This window comes from Ambystoma mexicanum, chromosome 4p (assembly GCF_040938575.1).
Source record: "Ambystoma mexicanum isolate Mex_15411 chromosome 4p, UKY_AmexF1_1, whole genome shotgun sequence".
Classification (NCBI taxonomy): Eukaryota; Metazoa; Chordata; class Amphibia; order Caudata; family Ambystomatidae; genus Ambystoma; species Ambystoma mexicanum.
In genome coordinates this window covers 441,319,601-441,342,761 of record NC_090927.1, presented here as the reverse complement: position 1 = coordinate 441,342,761, position 23,161 = coordinate 441,319,601, and the positions used below count along the sequence as shown (strand labels likewise).

The 23,161-nt window shown below is 42.6% G+C and overlaps 1 protein-coding gene across 6 annotated transcripts in view; it reads left to right on the top strand.

The window, feature by feature from the left end:
* The window catches only part of LPIN1 (lipin 1), a 369,397-nt gene that overhangs the window by 257,236 nt on the left and 89,000 nt on the right, over nucleotides 1-23,161 (top strand). For all 6 annotated transcript variants that reach the window (XM_069605954.1, XM_069605950.1, XM_069605951.1 and 3 more), the window contains 2 exons: nucleotides 4,536-4,629; nucleotides 5,565-5,634. In XM_069605954.1, the coding sequence (XP_069462055.1) occupies nucleotides 4,536-4,629; nucleotides 5,565-5,634 (164 nt within the window). The remainder of the gene's footprint in view (nucleotides 1-4,535; nucleotides 4,630-5,564; nucleotides 5,635-23,161) is intronic.

Below are 23,161 nucleotides of genomic sequence, written 5' to 3'. Positions count from 1 at the left end.
GTGAATCCATGAAAGATCCAATGCTGGAGAAGGGAATAGTTTCTTACCTGTAACTCCATTTCTCCAGCATTGGTATCTTTCATGGATTCACATGCGCCCGCCAACCTCCCCGGAATGTAATGTATTTGATTGATAAATTTAACCCTTCCTACTTTGGAGGGGCCGAAATCTGAAGGGGAACCGCGGGGGCGGGCCTCTTATACGGGGACGGCCTACGGAGCATGCGTAGGCGGGTCCTAAAAGGATGTAGATAGGACACAAAAGTGTCGGAAGTTTTCCTATTGGAAAAGGCTATATATGTGTACCGAGGGGTCCCAGTCTGACGACGGGGAATATTTTAAGCATGTGAATCCATGAAAGATACCAATGCTGGAGAAATGGAGTTACAGGTAAGAAACTATTCCCATCTTCATTACCCAGGATGTTTCTAACACTACGGCGGCAAGAAGGAAAGAACTATTGGTGTTCAGGCCAGCGTTACGACAGTTTCATGCAAGATATGGGATTATTCATCCAGCGTCTATAAAAGTCACTCTCAATGGCCATATGTATACTTTTCAGGACCCAAAAGACTTAGGTAACTTCATTCAAAGCCATAGCAGAGAAGAGATGGACACTACCAATCTGCATATATAAATTAGAAGATTACACACGGAATGTTTTTGTTCTATAAATAATAGCTACGCTGGGAAGGGGCACGGAAAGGCCCATCTAAATCTGGCTCTTCACCACCTACCTATTATTGACTGTTTATGAACATGGTTTGGAGTCGCTGTATCCCGTTAGCCACTACTCTTTCACATATAAGTTTGGCGTCATGTAAACTACAAAACTCCATGGTCTACCTGTTTGTCCTTCCCCCTCCCTTGTGTCTCCTTCCCTTAAGTGTTTTATCTCACCTGACTTTGATTATAAATGTCAGATTGCTTACACCAATAGCATTTATTGTATGGCACTTAATATTGTAACATGGAATGTTAAGGGACTGCACAATCCTGTAAAACGGCAAAACATATTATCACACCTTAACAGAACCAAACCAGCTATTGCATGCATACAGGAATGATGAAGCAGCCAAACTGAAAAGTTTATGGGTTGGTCAAGTCTTTTTGAGCAAAGCTGATGGGAAAAAGAATGGGGTTATTACTTTGATTAGTAAACATCTTCAATACAAGAGACAGATGATGTTGGAAGATGGGTTTCGGTTAAAGTTCGGATTGAATCCATAGAATATTCTATCCTAAATGTATATGGCCCAACTAAGGGGGACCCAGGCTTCTGGACTCACTTGAGAAATCATATATCCAAATCTAGTCCTAATAACCTAATTGTATGCAGAGACTTTAATGAAATCATAGATCCTATCCTTGATAAAAAATCAAAAGTACAATTAAAAATGACTAAGTCCCACCTACAATGTGTCCGTTTTTTGTCTGAACTAGGTCTTATCCCTGACCAATAGCTTATTATAGGCAAAAATGTAACCAATTGTTTTGTTAGATCATGCACCCGTTCACATTAAATTATCTAGTGCTCAAAACACACACAAATATAATAGATGGAGATTCAATTCAGCCATCTTAAAGGATGAAGAGTTTGTTAAATGTGTACACCAACAGCACTCTTTTTTTTGTTGTTGCAGAAAACTGTCCCACTGATACACAGTACACAATAACTGTGAGTGCTATAAAGCAATACTAAGAGAACACATTATAGCACACACAGCTGCTAAAAAGAAAAAACTTAAAAAAGAAACAGAAGATATTCTTAGACAAATTAAAATCGTACAATCACAATATATGCAGACTAACTCTACCCCTATCCATCAAAACATTATTTATCCCAGAATACAATATAATAACTTAGCTACAGAATATTCATGTGCTAATCTTTTAAAATATAAGTCTAAGATATATCAATTCTCTAATACATCTGGCAAGGCATTTACGTCAAATTTAAAAATGATAAGCCAAGGATTACTGTCATAAACGACCAACATGGTAATTGAGCCCTTATTGATAAGGACATTCTACAAGTATTCTCTGAATTTTATCAAAAACTATAAGCATATGAAATTACACCTAATAGAATGTATGCATCAGACATTCTCAAACATGTACATCACAATACATATGGTAACGCCAATCTCCAATCTTTAAATAATCCCTTGTCTTTGAGTGAAATATACAAAGCCATTAAAAATCTCAAAACGGGCAAAGCCCCAGGTCCCGATGGTTTCTCTATCGATTATTTTGCCAATTTTAAAGAAATGTTATTACCCAAGCTCAAATAATTATATACATCCTTTATCGCTAGTAAAAAAAGCCACTGGCTCCTTTTCAGAAGCAATGCTTATCGTATTTCCTAAGCCCACTAAAGATCCTGAAGATATTTGCAAACATTTTAGACTCAATCCCCTCCTTCTAAATTTAATTAAAAATGATCAGGTGGGATATGTCAAAGGGAGAATGTCCTTAGCTAATATTAGACTATTCACTAACATTATAAATATTATTCAAAACTCCCCTAACCCCTATGCACCAATAGTATTAAATGCGGAAAAGGCCTTTGATAGGGTTGAATGGAGCTTTATGTTTGAAGCTCTGGTCTGTCATGGAATCCCTGATTCGTTCATATGAATGGTCAAAGTACTATACTCCAATCCTACAACATCAATTTTTATAAATAATCAGATGTCTCCATTATTCCCCCTTAATAGAGGTACTTGTCAGGGTTGTCCTTTTTCCCCTCTAGTGTTTATATTGGCGCAATAGCCTCTCTTAGAAGCTATTAGACAACCCAGATCTAAGGGAGGAGTGGGATTTCCAGATTATAAAAAATATGCTGCCTTTTGTCCTAAGACAAACACAGTCATGGTTTGTCCCAGACAATATAGATATGCATAACTGGCTACTCATAGAGAGAACAATGGTCTCCCCTCATGTGCTCCCTAATTGCCTATATATCAATTGTAAAAATAGAAGCTTTACTAGCACAAGTGTTAAAACCTCCATTAAGTACTCCCGCTCATATCTAACCTCAACCCAAACAAATAACTCTCAGTTTATATCCCAGTATATTTCGATGAACCCCTTAATAAAAATGAATAGGAGAACTATCTGTTGGAGACCAAGTTTATCTCTTGGCATTACATATATAGGACATCTGTTTATTCAAGGTACCCCATTCACTTTTGATAAATTTAGAACTAAATTTCAAGTCCCAAGGTTTTTTCTCCAGAAATATGTTAGTTTAATAAATGCTATTATGTAAAATTATGAATTGTTAGTTCCCAATCCTTATAGATTTAATGCTCAACGACTACTACATTTATCAAATTATAATGTTACAGCGTCCATGTTTTATAAAGTATGCTTATCTACGTCAACAGATGAAACTCCATGTGTAAATGTCAAGAAGCATGGAATAGAGACTGTTCCCCTAGCATCTTGCAATTTAGATGGCCATGTGTATGGATCAGGATTTCTAAAGTAATCGTCTCAGCTAGCCAGTTACAAACGCTGTATTTTTTCCACCATAGGGCTTTCATAACCCCACTCATGCTCTTTAAAAGTGGAATATCTCAAAATGATAATTGTTGGAGTTGTCTAAACTTACAGGGATCTTTTAAGCATGCGATTTTTTAATGTATTTATGTTAAAACCTATTGGGAAAGGATTGGGGAAATTCTTAGAAGTATCTTCCAGATACAGCTGAATATCTCTTTTGATATTTTATATCAAGGAAGTGTAATGATTCAACCCACAATTGATAAATATAAAGGCTTTCTGTTTGACTTATTTATCGCCATAGCTATCCCAACTATTACTTCGAATTGGAAGAACCTTAAAGGTGTACACTTTAAATTGTGGTGGAACTCAGTTTGCAATCTTCATAGGATGGAAAAATGTATTGCAGTTTCCACACCCTTGTTGCATAATTATCTATTAAAATGGCAATCTTTCTTAGATTATTTGAATGATGGAATACCTAGTCAAGATTAGAGAACACTATTAACTATTATTAACTCCTATTTCTATATACAGAAATCCCTTTCTTCCCCCTCCTTATGTTCATGTTATTCCTGTGAGTCGTGTATGTCCATATGTGCATCTTACAAAGGAGTTATATAACTATTAGCTTATTAAAAACTACATCTTATGCATTAGAATAGAGCATTATATTATATATATTATGTAAGGTTTCACCGTTGCTTAGATTATTATTCATGAACTTTTACTACCATAGCCAATTGTGGCACATGTATCATTCCATCTGCTGTTGAATTGTTATAAGAACCTTATATATTTTAATGTATGTAATAAAATATTTAAACATAAAAATAGAAATGCCCGCTCATGGTCTTAGCATCGAAGGTTCACAGTTAGGATTGGCTTTTCCAGACTGCAGCTTCACACTCTAGCCATACGGCTTCAGTGCCTGCCAATGTATATCAAGATGATGAACGGACACCCAAGATTTGCAGACAAGCCAATGAAACTTTTAACAATATTATATTTTTTTTGTTTCAACAGAGAGGTTTGCCGAGCACATAATAACTTACCAGCAGTTTGTGGACAACCCTGCTGTCATCGATGACCCCAACCTCGTGGTGAAGATTGGAAACAAGTGTGTACCGAGCAAAGTAATGAATTGTTGGCAAACTCACTTTGGAAGAGTGGAGATTCGAAAGATTATGGCTGATAAAGAAAGGACTGCCTCACAGTCTTCACTAAACAGCCACTATGAATCCAATTGACACAAGGCGGCGCTGTTATGTAGTGAGGGGCTGTAGACACGCAGCAAGTTACATCTGAAGACACCATGTATTTATTTATTTATTTTGACATTTGTAGAGCGCACCTAGCCCTAAGGCATCTGGGCGCTTTGATTCTTGTAAACGGTCCAAAACAGGAGCTGGTTAAAATACCATATATTAGCAACAGGGAACTGGAAAAGGAATGGAGGGATAGTTTTTAAAGTTCTTTTTTAGGTTCCTTACTATAGTTTTTGATGGGTGTATTTTTGAATTACATTTGCATTACTGAACCACGGAAGCCTACATAATCTAGAATGTTTTGAGTAAAAACACCCCCAGTTGCGTTGTTTGCACTTCTGCAGACATGCTGAGTGACTGAATGCAAATGTAATCAATGCATATACGTTTTCTGATGCATACACATGATCTGAATTGTCCATACTTCTTTTGCTAACCATTCATGTGTAATCTATGCAAACATGATGGCTGCAAAGGAAAAGATGCTGTCAAAAACATGAACACCAAATACAATGATATACCATTAGCTATTGTGACCATATATTCCATTTAATGATACATCAGTTTGCATAATTTAGAGAAATTTGGGGTCATGATTAGAGCCTGACAATAGCACTGAGACATGATAGTGCACAGCCATCCTTGCATTCATGTAGGCTTCGCCTGCTTTTCATGGGCAATGAATGATTACATAATTTAAGCTGATCTGAAGATTCCATAAGTGTTATTGATCTTTTTCCACAAAGCTGTAGTGGTTAAATTGTTCCTATCAATTCCTGATTTTCAGATACTATAACTGGCCTACAGCTGCTCCTCTCCTACTAGCGATGCAGGCTTTTCAAAAACTGCTGCCCAAGGTAAGCTTTCTCTAAATGTGTAGGGGTGGGATTGTCAACTCGCACAATAGTAAAAATACAGTCAGGTTTTACAAAATGGTCAAACAAATATGCCTGAAAAGCTCAGTTGAAAGTCCTTGTGATTAAATTGCTTTCAGAAACATTTAATTTATTTTCTGTGTATTCATTGTGCACACACTGAAAACCTGACTGAACTGTACCGCATAGTGCAGGGTTCAGCATCCTATGATTCTCCAGATGTGTTGGACTATAACTTCCATCAGCCCTAGCCAGCACAGTCAATGATGAGGGATCATGGGAAACGTAGTCCAAAACATCTGGAGAGCCGCAGGTTTCAAAACACTGATGTAGTGGGTGATCAAGGCCACTGCTTGTCAGAATAAGGTGTCTGCCATTAAAGCAGACTGTGGTCTACGCTACAATTAAACTGGAAAACTAAAATCTCATTAACCATTCAAAATGGGCAATAATGAAACTACTAGGAAAGTGTGTAAGAAGACGATGTCTGAGTCTTCCCTCCTTGGCATTCCTTTGCCTCTTAGACGCTGATCTGAATGGATCCCACGTTGTCAAGGGTGGCAATTCTTTTGCGATCTGGTGATTTGCCTGATAACCTTTTGTCTCAGATCATTCTTAGTTGTCATCCATCCACTTCAGACACAAATCACCACCATAATGTTGATAAATGAAGGATCTAGTTTGGAGTCTAAGCAGAGAAGCATGTGATTGAATGTGCATTACCCCATAGCCCTAATGCCACTTTGCAAATTGAAACAAATTTGCAGGCAGTCTAGCAAATGTTGAACTGCAGTATGAAAATTCACATTTTAGTCTTTGTGAGCACACTTGTACAGATGTGCTGTAAATGCCACATCATATCATATCACTCACCTTACGTCAAGAACGTGCACATATTTTCTGTGTGCACAATAAAAAAAAATCACTCATTCTGGATTTGCCCTGTTCGATTCAATACACACCAAAAGAGGCAACGTCAGAGAAGGTAGAACAGGCAACACCATACATGTATTTGAATTCTTGTCTAGGAATTAGTAGACTCTGGTCAATTAGAGCACACTGTATTCTCTAACACAAAGACAAAGAGCTACGCATGTGCAGGGATTCCATGGGCACAGGTACAATTTGCTACCTTCACTTCTAACAGTGAGTTAGTGGTAGAGATAGGAATGACAATAGCATGATCATTTGACTGGTCTTCACTCTTGCCACCAGGTTTCATCAGCCAGAGTGCTGCTGCTGCTGCAATCTGCAAAGCTCGCAGCGAGCCAGTCAGAAATAGTGAAGTTCGGGTTTAAGGGATTCGGGGTATTGTCAAGGACTATAGACCACAAATAATTATTCTTAGATGGAAAGGAGAAGAAAAAGAAACGTTAGCAGATCAGGTAAAGGTCGGATGGGAAATAGTTCTGGTTTGTAAGCTGCTGACAGGGATACTGCAATCCAGTCCATAAAATGTGGAACTCAGACTTTTTGGGAGCTCAGCTTTTTGGGAGCTCTTCATGTTGTTTCATGAGGTGACCTAGCTTGTCCTTTCATGAGGAGACCTGGGACCAGCTATACAACGGAGGAGGTTGCACCTGGCCCAGAACAATGCGTATTAGGGATCATCTCAGACGAGGCAGTGTTCTGGCTTCCCTCTTTTTTAATATGTGCATGGCCAAACTACAAGCTTGCCTTTTATAAATTACATTCTTTCCTCCATGAATTCAGATTGCTAGAAAAGGTTAAATGATGAGTTCAACATATTTGCATATGGTTTAAAATATCGCATTTGAATATAGTGCTTTGTGACTGATTTCTTCTATGTCTATGCACTGCAATAACAGGTGTAATTATTATCCAATTCAATGATAGTCAATATATTGACCTCAGGAGGATTAATAGTTGAAACCGTCCTCTAGGTATTCAAACCTGTGCCTGTACTTCGCACACAGATCACTTGGGTGAACCGTTCACCTGCTGAGCTATCCTGCAAGCCGCACCACGACATTCAAAGGCCATAGAATCAAACTGAGTATAGATGCTCCATGGTTAGCTGATGGCTGGATAGTGGCCACTCAGAGGGGTAGGACGTTCCGGAGGTGTCTACAACAGCTAGAGCCGGTTCAGAGAATGAAAGAGGATGTGGACCAGGAAGATCTGCTTTGATGGACAATGAAGCTGGGATAAAGGAAGATAAAGATCAGCTAAAGGACCTAATCAGGCTTGATAGGAAAGCCAAAGCCAATATATACCTCACAATATCATCAATGATATGGGTAATATGAATACATGAAGTGGTAATTGAAAGGAAAATGGACCGAGCGCAGTGTGTGGCAACACTTTGCATGATGAGCAGAAAGAAAGCACCAGGAGTGTGTCCTAGAAGAATATAAAAGAGAGGCTGATGCCTAAAGCATGCTACAATCTGACAAGCGGGGCTGCAGCACGGTTGCCATGGGCTGGAGATAAAATGACAAACTGAATATAAAACTCAAAAAAAGGGAACAGGAAAAACATGCAGTGTTCCTGGCCACTACTGGTGTGAGGTACAACAGTTATAGTAGTTTTGAAAAGTACAAATTAGCAGCAGCAATCGGATTAATTGAGGCTGAAGTGCAGCAGGTGAATTATGGGTTTGGTAATGTATTCTATCGGCCACAATAAGGGGCATGGTAATAAAGGGTGTAAGGACGCAGTGCTCTGCATTAGGCTTTCTTTTATCAATCCATTGACCGCGTTGATGATGGATGAAAAAGGGCTGGATCAAAGGTAATGTACAGAGACTATTGATCTAGAAAGGACTGCAGCTGGACATGAGCTGGACACTAGCGGTGTAGGACAGCATTAGTGAGACAGAACGGAAAGCTATGAAACGATTGATAAGGTGACTGGCACAGTTCATCTCTACCTGCACTAGTGGGGTCCTTTACTCTGCGTTCACCTAGGGCAACTGTAGGAGATTCACCCGAAGAAGCATTGGAAGTGTTTACAGGGCAGGCGGCTACATGGCAGCAAGGATACGAGCATGCAGTACGTCAATATATATTTTGTTTCTCTTCACCAGGAGGCCTTACTCATTTGCCCACTGGAACGCTATCCACTTAAAGTCTTAACATGGTATTATCTTGGCTTTATCCCTATCACAGTCATAATGTTTTCAGATTCATTTCAGAAGCAAACCAAATTGAAAATTCATAACAAGAGCCGGGAGAAGGCAGCAATCCAAGAGCGAATTAGGTGTTATTTTAGAAAAAGTTAAGCATTTGCCTCAGAGGGAGGAACACAATTAAAGAGCAAGGCAAAAAACGAATTGATTCCTGAGAATATTAAAGTAATTGAAAGAAAACAATTGTTTCTGCAGTGGAACACATGAAAAACTCCAATAGATGGGAGGATACCAACAATACACAGGAAAAATGTGGAACACATTTTCATGGTAGCTCTTCCCAGAGAAAAATCATGAGACCTATCCCAACAATATATGCCAGTGTTGCTCTACATTCAAGCTAGCTACTTATCATTCTACTGTAAAAAGGAATTTTCATGTTGCCTCCCCTAAAGTAGATCATCAGGCCTGGCAACACATTATGCAGGCACTGCCCCCTTGCATGCTACCAGCCCAGCATCCAACAATGTACCCAAACATTGTCACGTAAAACACATTATTTTCATGCTGGATGATATCCAATAAATGTCATTATTCCCACTGTGAAAACACAATTTCTTGCTGTTTGTGCCGATTGAAAATTCATGTGTGCTGTCCCAATAATTCATACCAGCCTTGCCATGCTTTTGAACTTTATGTGCCCAAAGCATATCATGAGGCCGTCAACACAATATCCAGCGCTGCAACTTTTCATGCTGGATGTCGTATGGCAAAACTCGTTTTAGGAATATATGCCAACATTGCCAAATAAAAGACACTTTCTTGCTGAAAGCGCACAGCAATAAATGACACCATTGCTTTGTAAAACACATGTAGCTGGTGCCCCACAACAATATTTTCTAGCACTACCATTGTGAAATATATCATTCTGTTTTGCGTGTTGCCCAGGTTCTGCCCCAGCATCACTCTGGCTGCCCCAGTTCTGTGCCAGGTTGCTGTTAGTGCCAGAGATCTGCGCCATGCACTCTTGTTGCCCTGACATTACCATATGTTCATACACACATACACATTCACAAACTCACATGCATGCAATCACGAGCAGTAATCTCTTTTTTTTAATGTACCTTCTTGCCAGTTTTGGGGCTCCACTCCTTGGCACTCACCCTCTCTCCAGCACTCAGCGCCACATGTGGAAGCAAGGTGGGAAGTGAGTGACACTTTCGACTCCGAGTCCCACCTCTGGACAGTCGATGGAGGAGATGAAAGTGGCCCCTTCATAGACGGCTATGATCCAGGCCTCTGGGAAATAGAAGACCCTATATGACAGAATTTAGCGCTGCCCCATGCATAATGGATATTATTACCCCCTGGGAAGTCAGAGGGCACCACAGGAACAATGAAACTGCACCTTCTTGCAACATTATCCGGGCAACAGTGGGTCAATAATATTCTATGTTTACTTGACCTACTGTCCATATTTACTAAATGCATCTGGTTGGCCCTATTGCTGCTGTCTAGCCCTTTCACAAGCGTTGGATCAGACAACAGATTTTTAAGCTGCTCAAGTCTCTCTGCTTGCTGCTTAAACTGATTGTTGCCTAGAGGGCTCTCTACTGGAACACACAAAGGACTACCTGGTTACATAGTTATCCAACGATTTTGATGAAACCCATTTTATAAACATATTTCAGTTCAAGGCCATCGCACTGAAATTCCACAAGTTAAATAAATAAAGAAAATCAACTTGAGCTTCTCTCCTAAGGGCATTTACGCATATAGCATGCATTTTACATCATTTAGAAAGACTCCTGAGGTTGATAAAATGAGTACCAACTAATAACAATCCCGAGGTTGATAAAATGAGTACCAACTAATAAGAACATTCAGTACAGCGCTTCAGAGTGGCATGAATTGGTCATTAACAGCTCCGTGAAAAAGTGATAATTTCCTATCACCCCGTTCAATCACATGTGACTCCAGTACAGTGGTACGTAAATCGATAACACGCTTTAGTTTTCTTCCCTGCATGAGGAAATACAGCCTTTTTCATTGTTTAATATAATGAAGATGGTAACGACACTATCTTTAATTATGTTGCTTTCATTATTACCAGGCTGCCTAATGTACACGCCCTGTTCCCATGTTCATTCTTATCTCTGAGCCACTCAACGTTAAAATGATGCTCCTCTGGCCATAGCCCTTACGTGAGTCTTTTGGTGGGCTGTTGAGTATCCTTCCTTCCTTCCTTGCTTCATTTTTATTTCAGTGACCCTTCAGGTGTCTTAACCATCCAAATGATTCCTTCAGCCCAATGTGCCTGCACATGGCAACTTTTGGTCTTGCCTGGTATTTTCTGGTGAGCTGGTGATTTCACAGACTTGATAGGGTGCAATATGTGTTGATTGAAGAGAGACGCTAGTCTCACCTCCTCGCGCCCAAAAATATGCAGGCAAGCCAGCGATGAAAAGACAGGACATTATAGCAGCAACAATGCAAAGCGAGGCTGGATAGCAGGAAGGGGCACAGGATGCCCCACAGGGAGTGCAGCGCAGTGTGCGAGCCAAGCAGAAACGTGGCAAATAGAAAGTACGGTCATATTTTCCTCAATTTGAGATGCGTTTTCAAGAAGAGTGCACTCAGCAGTGTTCTATAACATTGTGTGTCTTGTGATCAGGAGGCAGCCAACGCACCATCGGGTTGCGTCCGTTTCATTAGGCCAACTTCAGGCAATGTTTAATTGCATGCAGGGCATTAAGCCGGGATCACATGAGCAATCTCTTCCAGGCGGTGCCATGGACTGAATTGTGCACAAAGAAGAAGCTGAATGTTAAAGCCATCTGTTGGCGCATCTAGTGAGGGTGATGGGGATGACTATTTGTATAGTAAATACCAGCGATTTCCTTGTCTCCAGGGGCCAATAGCTTATCATGTGGTTGCTTGGTGACCACATGTATCCGAGGCAGGAATTGGAGATCAATAAAGCACATTGCCACTTCTGGCCGCAGCCTTGCTTGGGCATTCTTCCATGTATTATTATTATTATTATTATTATTATTATTATTATTATTATTATTATTATTATTGTGTGTTTAGTTCATTTGAAAACTTTTCACAATTTATAATTTATACATACACATTTAAAACTTTAAAATGCATTACAATTTTTAAGAGCACTTAATCTAAATACAAAACACAATCGAAAGAGAGAAAGAAAGAAAATAACAAATCATATGTAGAGAGGACCACACCTTTTTTCTCTAAAGCAATCTAACCTGGGAGTGCATTGTTGGTTGCTTTGCTTCTTGTGACTACCTTCTTACATGATTACAATGATCATGGTTTGTTTCAACTTCATCCGCATCTAGTTAACACTGTTTTAAAGCTTGTCTTTGAATTTACATAGGCGATAAAGTACGATGTCTGTTCAAGAATCAGTATTTAAACAGTAGTCCCAACATTCAAGTGATTTGATCGAATCATAATGATATACCAATTTTGCTAAAACACACATGCAACAAGCCTTGGTAATGCCAATAATTTTTGGTGTCTGTTGTTGCTCTTTTTTATTTTGCATTTATAGGCACCAGGGTGCAAGGATGAGAATGCAAAGTTTTAAGGGAGGATGTGATAAGGGGTGCAGGTGTGCAATGGAATGAGAAGGGGAAGCCATTGATAGAGGGTGCCATCGATGAGCAAGAGGAAATATGAGCAAGAAAGAGTGAGTAAGAGAAAAAGTGAGTGTGAGAGGAAAGATGAAAGTTGGAGAAGATATAAGATGGAGATATCTTCAAGAGTGCCAGAGAGAAAGCAACAGCGCGTGCGTGGACAGAGCGAGAGAGCAACAGCATGCGTAAACTGGGAAAGATCAACAGCATGCGTGGGGAGAGAGCGAGAGAGTGACAGTGCAGAGAGAGAGAGAGCAACAGTGTGTGTGGGGAGAGAGGGAGCAACAGTGCATGCAGGGGAGAGACAGCGACAGCGCATGTGGGGAGAGAGAGACAGCAACAGTACTTGCGGGGGTAGAGAGAGAGAGCAACAGCACGCATGCGGAGAGAGAGTGACAGCGTGTGCAGGGAGAGAGAGAGAGAGAGAGAGAGCAACAGCGTGTGCCCGGAGAGAAAGCGACAGCATGTGCAGGTAGAGAGAGTGACAGCATGTGCAGGGAGAGAAAAAGAGAGAGCGACAGCATGAGCAGGGAAAGAGTGACAGCACTGCTGTAGTGTTATTCACTGGCCATCGATGGTAGCAGCTGTACAGTACCTGGGCATATAATAGCAATGCCTGGCAAATACCTAAAACGAATACCCAACACAAAACTGTTTGCTTTGCCAATGCTTGTTTTGAACAGGACTTCAGTGAAGGACACGCATAGTGCTTATAAATCTGGTGGCTGACGCAGACCTGGTTAAGACATTTTTATTAAACCAGTAGTGCTTTACAGCTCCAATTAAGTCATTAACTCTCAGAAGACTGCTTTGAAAAAATATAGGCAGGCACCTCAAGCATAAGGTGTGATGGCAAGGCTTGAAAAAGCTAGCTCAGAGAGATTCTAGGAGTATGTGCTTTGGGCGAAGAGGAACAAGACGTTGGTGGGAATGGCCATTGGGATTAGCATGGCCATGGGCAGTCAATGGGTGGGTAAATAATCAAACAACACCCACAAGCTTTGTGTCCCTCCTTATATGCTATTTCTCCCTAGCTGTACTCTAATGTAATAGTTTCCGCTTATAGGAGGCCCTTTAGCGCCACCTAATAGCCCAGACTAAAAATGACATGAAACATGTTGCATGCTTTGCTTTTGGGCCCTTTTGTAGTATTCATCTTGGCACCTGTCAGGTCAACAGTCACACTTTTATAGTGAGCAGTGCATAATAACTGTTTCCGGGTACTTCTATTAAACGAAAGCCATCATTTTAGTACTTTACATGTGGTACAAGAAATATTGAGAACACCAGAAACTTTGCGGGGTCTCACTAGAATCAAGGGTCTGCAACCCATGGCTCTCCAGATGTTTTGGACTATGACTCCCATGATTCTTCACCATTGACTATGCTGGCGAGGGCTGATAGTAGTTGTAGTCCAAAACACCTGGAAAGTCAAGAAAGTCAAAGGTTGCAAAACCCTGTGTTGAGTACCTACCGAGAAGCTTGCTGGTCATAGAAGACACAGGGTATAGTCGGTGTATCGTGAGCTCTGGCTCGTGTACTAGAATATGAGGAGGCCTGCAGCATTGCTCAGTGACCGGAGGGAATACCCGAAACCTCCATTAGTAAACAGAAAGAAATGTGGATGGGCTATCGTGCATACTCCAAATACATTCTCAATAAAAGAATATTCTTTATATATAACACATATGCTTGAATAGGGAAGGCTTAAGTCAAATTCAATTCCAAAATGGTTTAATCCAAAAGGGAGTGATTGATGTCTCAGTCTCAGAGACACACAAATGTGCAGCCAACACGTGTTTCAACCCTTGGCATTTCTCAAGGCTGCCATTAACCCAAATACAGATGAAATTGATCATCAATAATAATGCATAATACAGAAGTGATAGAAACATTTTGGAACTAAATCATAACAGACAAATAAAGGGTGTCAATAAATGTCATGTTCATAACAGAAAATAAAACAGACACGTGCATATGTAAGTAAATTGTGTAAAGCCAGTTTATCTCCTTGTCCATGTCAAAGTTTAGCTGTTCATATTTTTTCCTCTTACGACTTCCTCAGTACTACATTTTGCTCCCATCTTTGCAAGTAATGGGCACTTCAGAGAGACTCTGGATTTGATATACAACTCGCCTCGTCTTAACAATGCCATTCCTCTCAATGAGATAAGCCCAAACACTAAACAAAGGTACTCCATTGGGGTGGACGATGGAAATCCTGAATTGTTCATCAAAAGAAGCCCTCTAGTTTATTCAGCCATGTGTAATCCTTCATGGCAAGGGCATCTAATCCATCAAGTATTGAAGGGCAAAAAGACTGTTTATATAATATCAATATCCCCTCCATGGATTAACCCGCATATTGTCAGGCAAACCTACGCACCAAGTACGTAAACTGAAGTGCTTTCAAAATGATTATTTCTATAATTCTGTTATAGTCAGCTGTGTTGCTAATTTCAAGGCCCAGGTATGGATAATTCTCTGTATAATCCAAGGGACCTATTACCGTGCTCATTTTCACCTTGTGTACCTTTCTACCTGTTACCAGCATAACACAGGTTTTGTCTGAATTCATGGTCAAATCGTTTCCCACAGTGTAATCACTTAGCTCATGTATCATTCTCTTCATTCCCATGAAGGTATGATCAAAATGAACTAAGTAATCTGTATATAGCATTGCAGCTATTGATGTATTACCTATATTAAGGGGACTTTTTACCCAATCGCTGTGGTAGGTGAGCTATATATCGTTTGAACAACAGGAGAGCCAGCACGCATCCTTGCTTGACTCCCCTGTTAATCAACACTGTTGTTGACAACAAACCCTCATTATTTAAACACACTCTGGCACTTCTGTTCTCATGTAGAGCAATGTCTATTTGTAGCAGCCATCCTGGACAGCCCAGTTTCCTCATTTCATGCCATAGCGTTGCTCGATTTACCTGTTCGAATGCAGAGCTGAAGGCAACATAGGTAATATATAGATAGGTTCCATCTCTAAATCGATCCCCATGTATCAAAGAGTCCAATAGCCTGATGTTATGTACAGTTGCATGACCCGCTCGATAATCTGTCTGTAAAGTGTATAATTTGTTTCCTATATCAACCCAACTCTGCAATTCACCTAGCACAAAGGAAGCAAAGAGTTTACCTGTGACATCCAACATGGAGAGCAGTCGATAGTTGCTCGGTGTCAGTCGATCTCCCTTTTTGTACACCAGTACCAAAATGAACTGCTGCCATGATTCAGGGATGCCACACTTATTGCATAATTTCTTAAATAACAGCTACAGAACACAGGCCCGCCTTTCCAGATCTTTTTTTAGTACTAAGGGCCTCATCACGACCCAGGCGGTAAGTTACCGCCTGGGCCGTGACTTTACCACCATGGCGTAAACTACGTTTATGCCATGGTGGTTGGCGGACTTACCGCCCCATTCCGACCTTGGCGGGGCGGTAAGTCCCCAATCCCCATTTACCCTTCCCCATTCCCATTTTTGCCCCATAGGGCATAATGGGAGTGGGGAAGGCGTTAATTACGCCACCGTAAATTACGGTGGCGTAATTAACTCCATGGTCCCTTAGCGCCATGGATTTTAACACCTGCTAAAAGCAGGTGTTAAATTCGCCATGGCGCTAAGGGACCTCGTACTCAGGCGGTAAGGGTCGGCGCTGTTTACGGCGCCGTAAACCCCTTACCGCCTGGGTCGTAATGAGGCCCTAAGTTGGCTAAACTATTTGTGCCTGGAGTTCTAGAGCCAACATAGTATTAATACACATTTTCAAAAATATTTTCCACTAATGCTCATGGGCACTGCAGACCTTCCACGCCACTACTATCTGGTAAGAATCGCAACCTGACCCTTACTCCTGGCTAGTGTGTCTTTTATCTCACTTTGCTTTCTTCCCAATTCGGTTAACACTTCATACGTTTCGGAAGGTACCCACTAGCCATTGTTGGGAGACCATTAGCGCACCTGGAATTTCTTATATTTATTTCTGTGATTATTTTATTCGCATTAGGGTACCACAGAAACTCGAGAAGGAGGTGCAAGCACCTGACTGTACAATGTAATAGATTTCCAGGGAACAATATGTGCCTATTACGGTGTGCCGGAAGCCGAAACTTTAGTTTTTAATATACATTTCCTCAACAGCTTTGTCTTATATGTAAGTGTACAATTTTGTTTTTGTGATGAAGGGCTTATCTCTATTAGTTTGAAGGGAATATTGATGTACTAAACTGATGTCCCTCAAGCTGTGCCACCCTATTGCTTCTTCCCTTTCCTTTGGCTCATGGATTGAGCTCAATGTAGCCAGGCCTCCTTCTGCTCATTGCCCGGGCAGCCCCTCCCCGTTTCTCCACTCCCACCTTTCTTTACCCGCGTCCCAGGTTATCATTGTGTGCACTACCAAGCAGGGGCAACCTTGCTGGGCCCTAGAGTGGTTATGCAAATGCGGCACTTCCCATCTCCATTTACTTATAAGATGCTGTGTTCTAGGGAAGACAGAGCGAGTCCTCTGGAAGTGTTCATCTTGCAAGCACAGCCGGTACCAGGCAGGTGTGCCTGTAAGGCAGCGTTGTCACTGTGATGATACCAATGATATTGTTCCTTCGAAGCCGTAGTGTTAAGGCCACCGTGTCCTCTTGCTGATGCTAGGACCAAAAGAACAATTGTCGCCATTGAATTATATTTTTATTTATTTTTCTTCCATAGCGCCTTATGCCAAGGTGCTTTACAAAATGTAATGAGATGGTACAATAATTAGCAAAGATTAAATAAAATACCAACATGCAAAAGAAATAAAAAGAAACAAAGGAAACCAGCAAGTAAGGAAATGAATAGATGATCCGAGGAGACAGAAAAATGATGGCCAAACAACGTGATGAATAGTTGCAAGACAAATTCACGCGACCAACCAGACCAAACCATGTAACACTGGAGGCAGTATATATAAAAATAATTAAGCTTAATGTTCACTAAGCCCAATATATAAAAGGGGTCTTTGGTTAGCGGGCTGCCCAAAAGAGGAGAATCACCAAGTCATCTTGTGAACCAGTTGTTTCAAAATGTTCAGTGCTGAGCCCCCCTTGATTATAAAATACTGCTGGCAGGCACCCCAAATGCCAACATTGCTTATATTTCTAATAAACACAGTTTCTGTCCTCCCCTTGGAAAGAGCCTCGTGACACCCCATCCCCTGCCCCTGTCATATTGAAGCCCCCCTATGTTTTGGCCATCCTCTTGAACCCAGCCCCACAGAGTGCTGCCCTACACTCATAAACACGCGATGAGCGAAATTGATGTTTTCAAGTGTATTTCTGAGACCATTACATTAGAGCAAATTAAACGAATCAAAGACCTCCTACACCCACCATAATCAGAGGTTCTTTCTATTGGTGCTGCACCAATACAGAAAATTACCACCGCCCTCCACGTAATTCAATATTCTTGACACTGGGGTGACTTTCTAGTAGCTTGAACCACGTAGGTACCAGAGAGTTGAGACACCCTACTATGTGAATATTATTGTTCATGCCTTGTGTGTTTAAATCTCATTGGGCAGACCATCTAAGGCGGTCCGAGGGACTCTAAGGGCTGGGGGTGCCCATGCGCACGTGAAGTGCAACCCGGTGGAGGTACATGTGGTATCTCCTAGATATTCCGCCCCCCCCTGATCATCTTTCTTCCCAGGATAGAACACGGAATCTAACGATCAGAAGCGTGAGGTGCTGAAGGACCAGGCAGCATCAGTCAAACAGCATGCATGGAGGAAAGAGATTCTGAATAAAGTGTGGTGTGTACATTGTACCATTGTGCATCATATTTGTTCAGGAGCATTGCCTATTAAATCCTCATACTCTGCTGAAAAAAAAGAAGCAGGGCCAATATCCACACAGCAGTAGCTAGATCAATGTGCATCCGACGCACAATCACACAATTCCTCCTATAGCAAGAGGCAGAGGATTGCACTATTCCCATCACAGTTTCTCCCGTCTCTCTGCAATAAAGCAAGGTGGCCCTTTAAGGTGAGTTCTGTAATCAAGTGAGAGACTGCATCTGCCTCGGCTAAGGAGTGCACACACACATATTGTATGTTCCCGGGTAATTCTGAGTCCCCCAGCCCTCATGTGCACAATTATGTTCCTTGGAGGGGCTAACCAGTGCATACCGAAACAGCTGCAAACCACAGTTTTGATGTGCAGAGGCTTGCAGCATCAGGGCACCTTCTGCCTGACTTCAAAATGGTAGACTGGGTTTTAAACTCTCAGCCCCCACATGAGCTGATGAATCATTAGCCAACCAAACAAATTATGATATGATATCGCTCGGATGATAGTGTAGTCTTCAGGGATGGCTAGCGAGAGAGCTGGGCCAGCGGCTGCATGGAGCCAGGACTCAGTGATGGCTAGGAGGTCTAGTTCTTCTGTCAGAATGAGGTCTGCTATGTCTGTGACATGGGCTATACAGATCGCGCATTAAAGCGCCTCTTATGGGCGGGGTTGTAGTTTTGGTGCCGGTAGGTATGGCGGTTAAGTTGTGAGCCTTGTGCTTAGTCGTAGTATTAGTTAGGCTGTGCTTAGGAATGTGTGTGGTGCGGTTGGTAGGAGTGACCGTGTGCATAGGCGGGGTCCGGTTGGTCAGTTTAGACTGGATGGTGTCCCTGGCTTGAGGCTCATATAATCTGGGTAGTCTGGCACGTAATTTGGCATTTCTGGCAGAGAGGCTGCATGGGGTAGAGAGGTGCATAATGAGTGGGGAAGTGGTGCCTATGGGGGCAGAGCTGGAGGTAGGGCTAAGATAGCTGGATGAGGTGAAGAATGACTCTCAGCAGTGCTGAGTAAATGGCTGGTAGGTACATTCTGTTGGGTGTAGGTGAGGTGTGGCAGTCAGATGGCAGGTAGCTGCTAGGTGCTAGCTACTAGGTGCATCTTGATTGACCTGAGTGGTATTCGGAAGCAGGGCAGCTAGGTGCAAAATGCAGTAATCACGTGTGGCAGTCAGATGGAAATGCATCTGACATGGAAATCGAACAAGTGCAGGGGAGGGTGGAAGGGGAACGTGCGGGGGGAAAGGGGAGGGGGCAGTGCAATACATAAGATAACAGTAAAATAAATAAGACAATAAATAATAAAAGTGCGGCCAGCTGGTGGCAAGTGAAAGGGTAAGTTCAGACATCAGGTATGAAGTGCTACTAGAGGCTGTAGGGATACCGAAACAGTCCCCGAGTGCAAGGGTTGCCAGGGGGGCAGTGCAGGTGTGCAACTGGCAGGGAGGGGACCTGGACCCGAGATCAGACGGTAGCCAGGTAACCAGTACAGTTTCAGATTCAGCCAGGCGATCAGCAGGGGAGAGGAATGAAAGCAGACGCAAAGAGGAAGGCCTGGAGGTGCTTCCGGAACCTGAGGTGGTTCTCCTCAAGTTTCAGAGAGGCAGGGAGGCTGTTCCAGAGGGAGGCCCCAGTAGAAGAAAGAGATCTACCACCAACTCGCTGCTTGGAGAAGCGAGTAACCCTGAGGGAGTTAGTGGCGGCTGAGCTAAGAGCTCGAGAAGGAAGATATTTAGGAAGAGAGAGTTGAAGGTATTGAGGTACCAGGCCCCAGAAGCCCTTGTGGACAATGCAGAGGGTTTTGAAATTAATTGTCGCTGCCACTGGGAGCCAGTGCAGAGAGTTCAGTTCTGGAGAGATACAATCCCTGGGCTTGAGGCCAAGGACAAGTCTTGCAGTCCTGTTTTGGATGAGTTGCAGAGTGTGGAGCGTAGAGGCAGGCAGATGTAGAAAGAGGCTTTTGCAGTAGTCCAGCCTAGAGAGAACCAGAGCTCTGGAGACAGTGAGCTTCTGGGGAAGGAGAGGAAAGGAAAAATACCTCTGAGGAGGTGCAGCTGGTAGTGTGACTTCTTAGGGACGTCAGAGATGTGAGGAGAGAAGGAAAGTGTGGAGTCGAAGATGACCCCGAGGTTTTTAGCCTCACAGGTGGGAGCAGGAAGAGGGCCAAGAGAGGCCGGCCAGAGAGTGACAGGAAAGGAGGGAGTGCTGATGAGGAGAATCTTGGTCTTACTGGCATTAAGGCAGAGATCATTGGCGGCACACCACTCCTGGATGGCGGACAGACAGAGATGAGAGAAGAAGAGGTGGTGGAAGGGAGCCTGAAAACGAGTTGCCTATCATCCGCATAGCACTGAAAGTTGGGGCAGAGAGCGGCAATGCGATGGGCACAAAGTGCAAGTTATCAGTTGAACAGCCAGGGAGAGACGTTAGACTCCTGGGGAACACCAGTCCTGGAATCAATGGACAATCTGCACCTGGAGAATTCAGTGAACAGATGGGAAACACCTGAGGAGGCAAACCGAATTAGGCCAGTGGGTAGGGAAATGAGAGAGCCAGAACACACATTTCATAGAATATTGAATAAGCATGGCCACCCCCAGTCGTATAAAAGGGATCAGGTGGAAGCAAGAAATGGCGCAACCAGTACTGAGACATCGTCCAAAGAGAGGGACAGTGAGACAATAGAGCCACAGAGAGTGACCCATACACTTGCTAAAAGTAGCAGCTCTGCTATTTAAGAATCAAGGGCTATATATCAGGTCCTGGCAGGAGTCAAAGCAAAGTAGCAAAGTCTGAGCCAGTTCAGGGCGCACCCCAAGCTACTGGCCCATGACTGCTGGTTGAAAGTAACTTTACCCTGACTCAAACCCTAGCAAGCATAAAGAAATACTATGGGCTAGGAGTACAGTATTCACAACAGTGAATATCTTTTTATTAATCCAACAGCAATACCAAATTCTTGCTGATAAGGTATCCCCAAAGACAAAGGGGACTGAGAAGTGCGTGTTGGTTGGTGTGTGTGGACATCAAACTGAGAAGCCTGGGTAGGCATCCCATGGCCAGAGGGCCACAATATCTGCACCACAGAGTTTCGACATCCACAAAGAAGCAAGCAGCATGCTATATCCCTGGGACTGATTAGTCAAGGAGCATGCAGGGCGCTATATCTCCTGGACTGTTTATAAGGGAAGGGTCATTAGTCCAAGACTAGCCGTTCATTTAGACAGGTCCGTTCATCCACTCTGTTCCTTCTTCTTGATACTTTGAGCATAGTTGTTCCCTCTTTCGTTATGTTTGAAAACTCCAGATTCTACAGGCATTCACTCCAAGGTCCCAACAACGCGATCTGTTCTTGGCAATGCTGATCATCCTCGGGGAGCCAGGAAGGGCTCAGATACTTCAGACAGCTACAGAAGCTTGGCACAATGGGCCTCATTACGAGGCTGGCGCTGACGGAATGAAGGGGGCCGGTACAGGACCGGCCCCCTTCATTCCGTCAGGGCCGATTACAAGCTTCCCCTCGCGGGACCCGGATCGAACGCCTGGTAAAACCAGGCGTGCTTTCCGGGTCCCACGAGGGGAAGAAGGAGGTAACAACGGGCCAGTTATAATCTGCCCGTTGTTACCTCCATCCCCATTCCCATTGAGCCCTATGGGGGCTCAAATGGGAATGGGGAATGGTTCCTGCAAGGAGGAATTACCGGGTCCTCCAAAGTTGGAATGACCTTGGTTATTCCTCATTGAAGGAACCCGGTAATGGAGCCCGGTTTGGTGGCAACCATGGAGCTAATAGCTCCATGGCTACCGCCAAACTCGTAATGAGGGCCAATGTCTTTCTTAGTTAACCATTAATATGTCTGCTGATTTTGCCAGGTTAGATAGGCCATTTTGTTTTTGTGTTTTGGGATATTTCCCCACCACTTTAGGTGTTTGTCTAGCCCCATCCTGGTGTTGAATATAGGATGAAACGCGTTAAACTAAATTTTGGGACTCTTAAGTGCTCCGCTAGGCTAACCTCGTCACCCTTGCTATTAGAAATAAATGTGCTGAGGATTTGTTTGGATGATATTAAGTTTCAAGTTCACAGAAACGTCTAGTCGCCAAGGAATATAGGCGAGGAAGATAACCCAAAGTGCTGGCAAGTTACATTGATCAATTTGAATTGCTCTGGTTGATGAGGATTATCGGTTTATGATGTACCTAGCATGCTGTAACTGCATCCTACTTTTTAATGGGAAACCACTTTTGAGACTGTAAACACCAATCTGTGTGTTTAAAAAAGCATGCAAAACTTGCTGACTGCCGCCAATCAATGCTTCAAGGCCGCCTTCAGCAATTAAACAAACCGTCTTTGCCCTGCTGTGTAGCTGTCCTCTCTCCCCAGATGCCAGCTGCAAAGTATGTTTCTGGCCATGGATATTTAGGCTATCTACCTTCAATAAGAGGATTGCTGATTTACCAGTGAGCGAAGGCTCCTCTTATTTCTCCTTTCTGTGGAATCACACCTTCTACCTTCCATTAAGCAATTCTTTAACCGAGTATTGACAGCTTAGCCATTTGTTACTACTTTAACATTGTGTAGTGGTGTGTATCATGGAAGATCTTCTCAGTCCCACAACTCGTGGAAGCAGCAAATCCAGGAACTTCCTGTAGCAAATGATCTACCATCTTCACCACAATTGCATGAGTCGCCTACGTGCTTAACAAGCCACGTAGGAAGCAACACACCTCATTCACAGGAATCCAGTCTGCTGACACCTTGCAGCCAATCACCAAGCTGTCTGCCCATATGAGATGATGTTTGAAGAAAGGCCTCAACCTATCAGATCTCTCATGGCTCATGAGCCCCCACGAGGAATGTAGGTAATGGGGTTACATGTATTGTGCTCAACATAAATCTACCAATTGCAAAATGAGG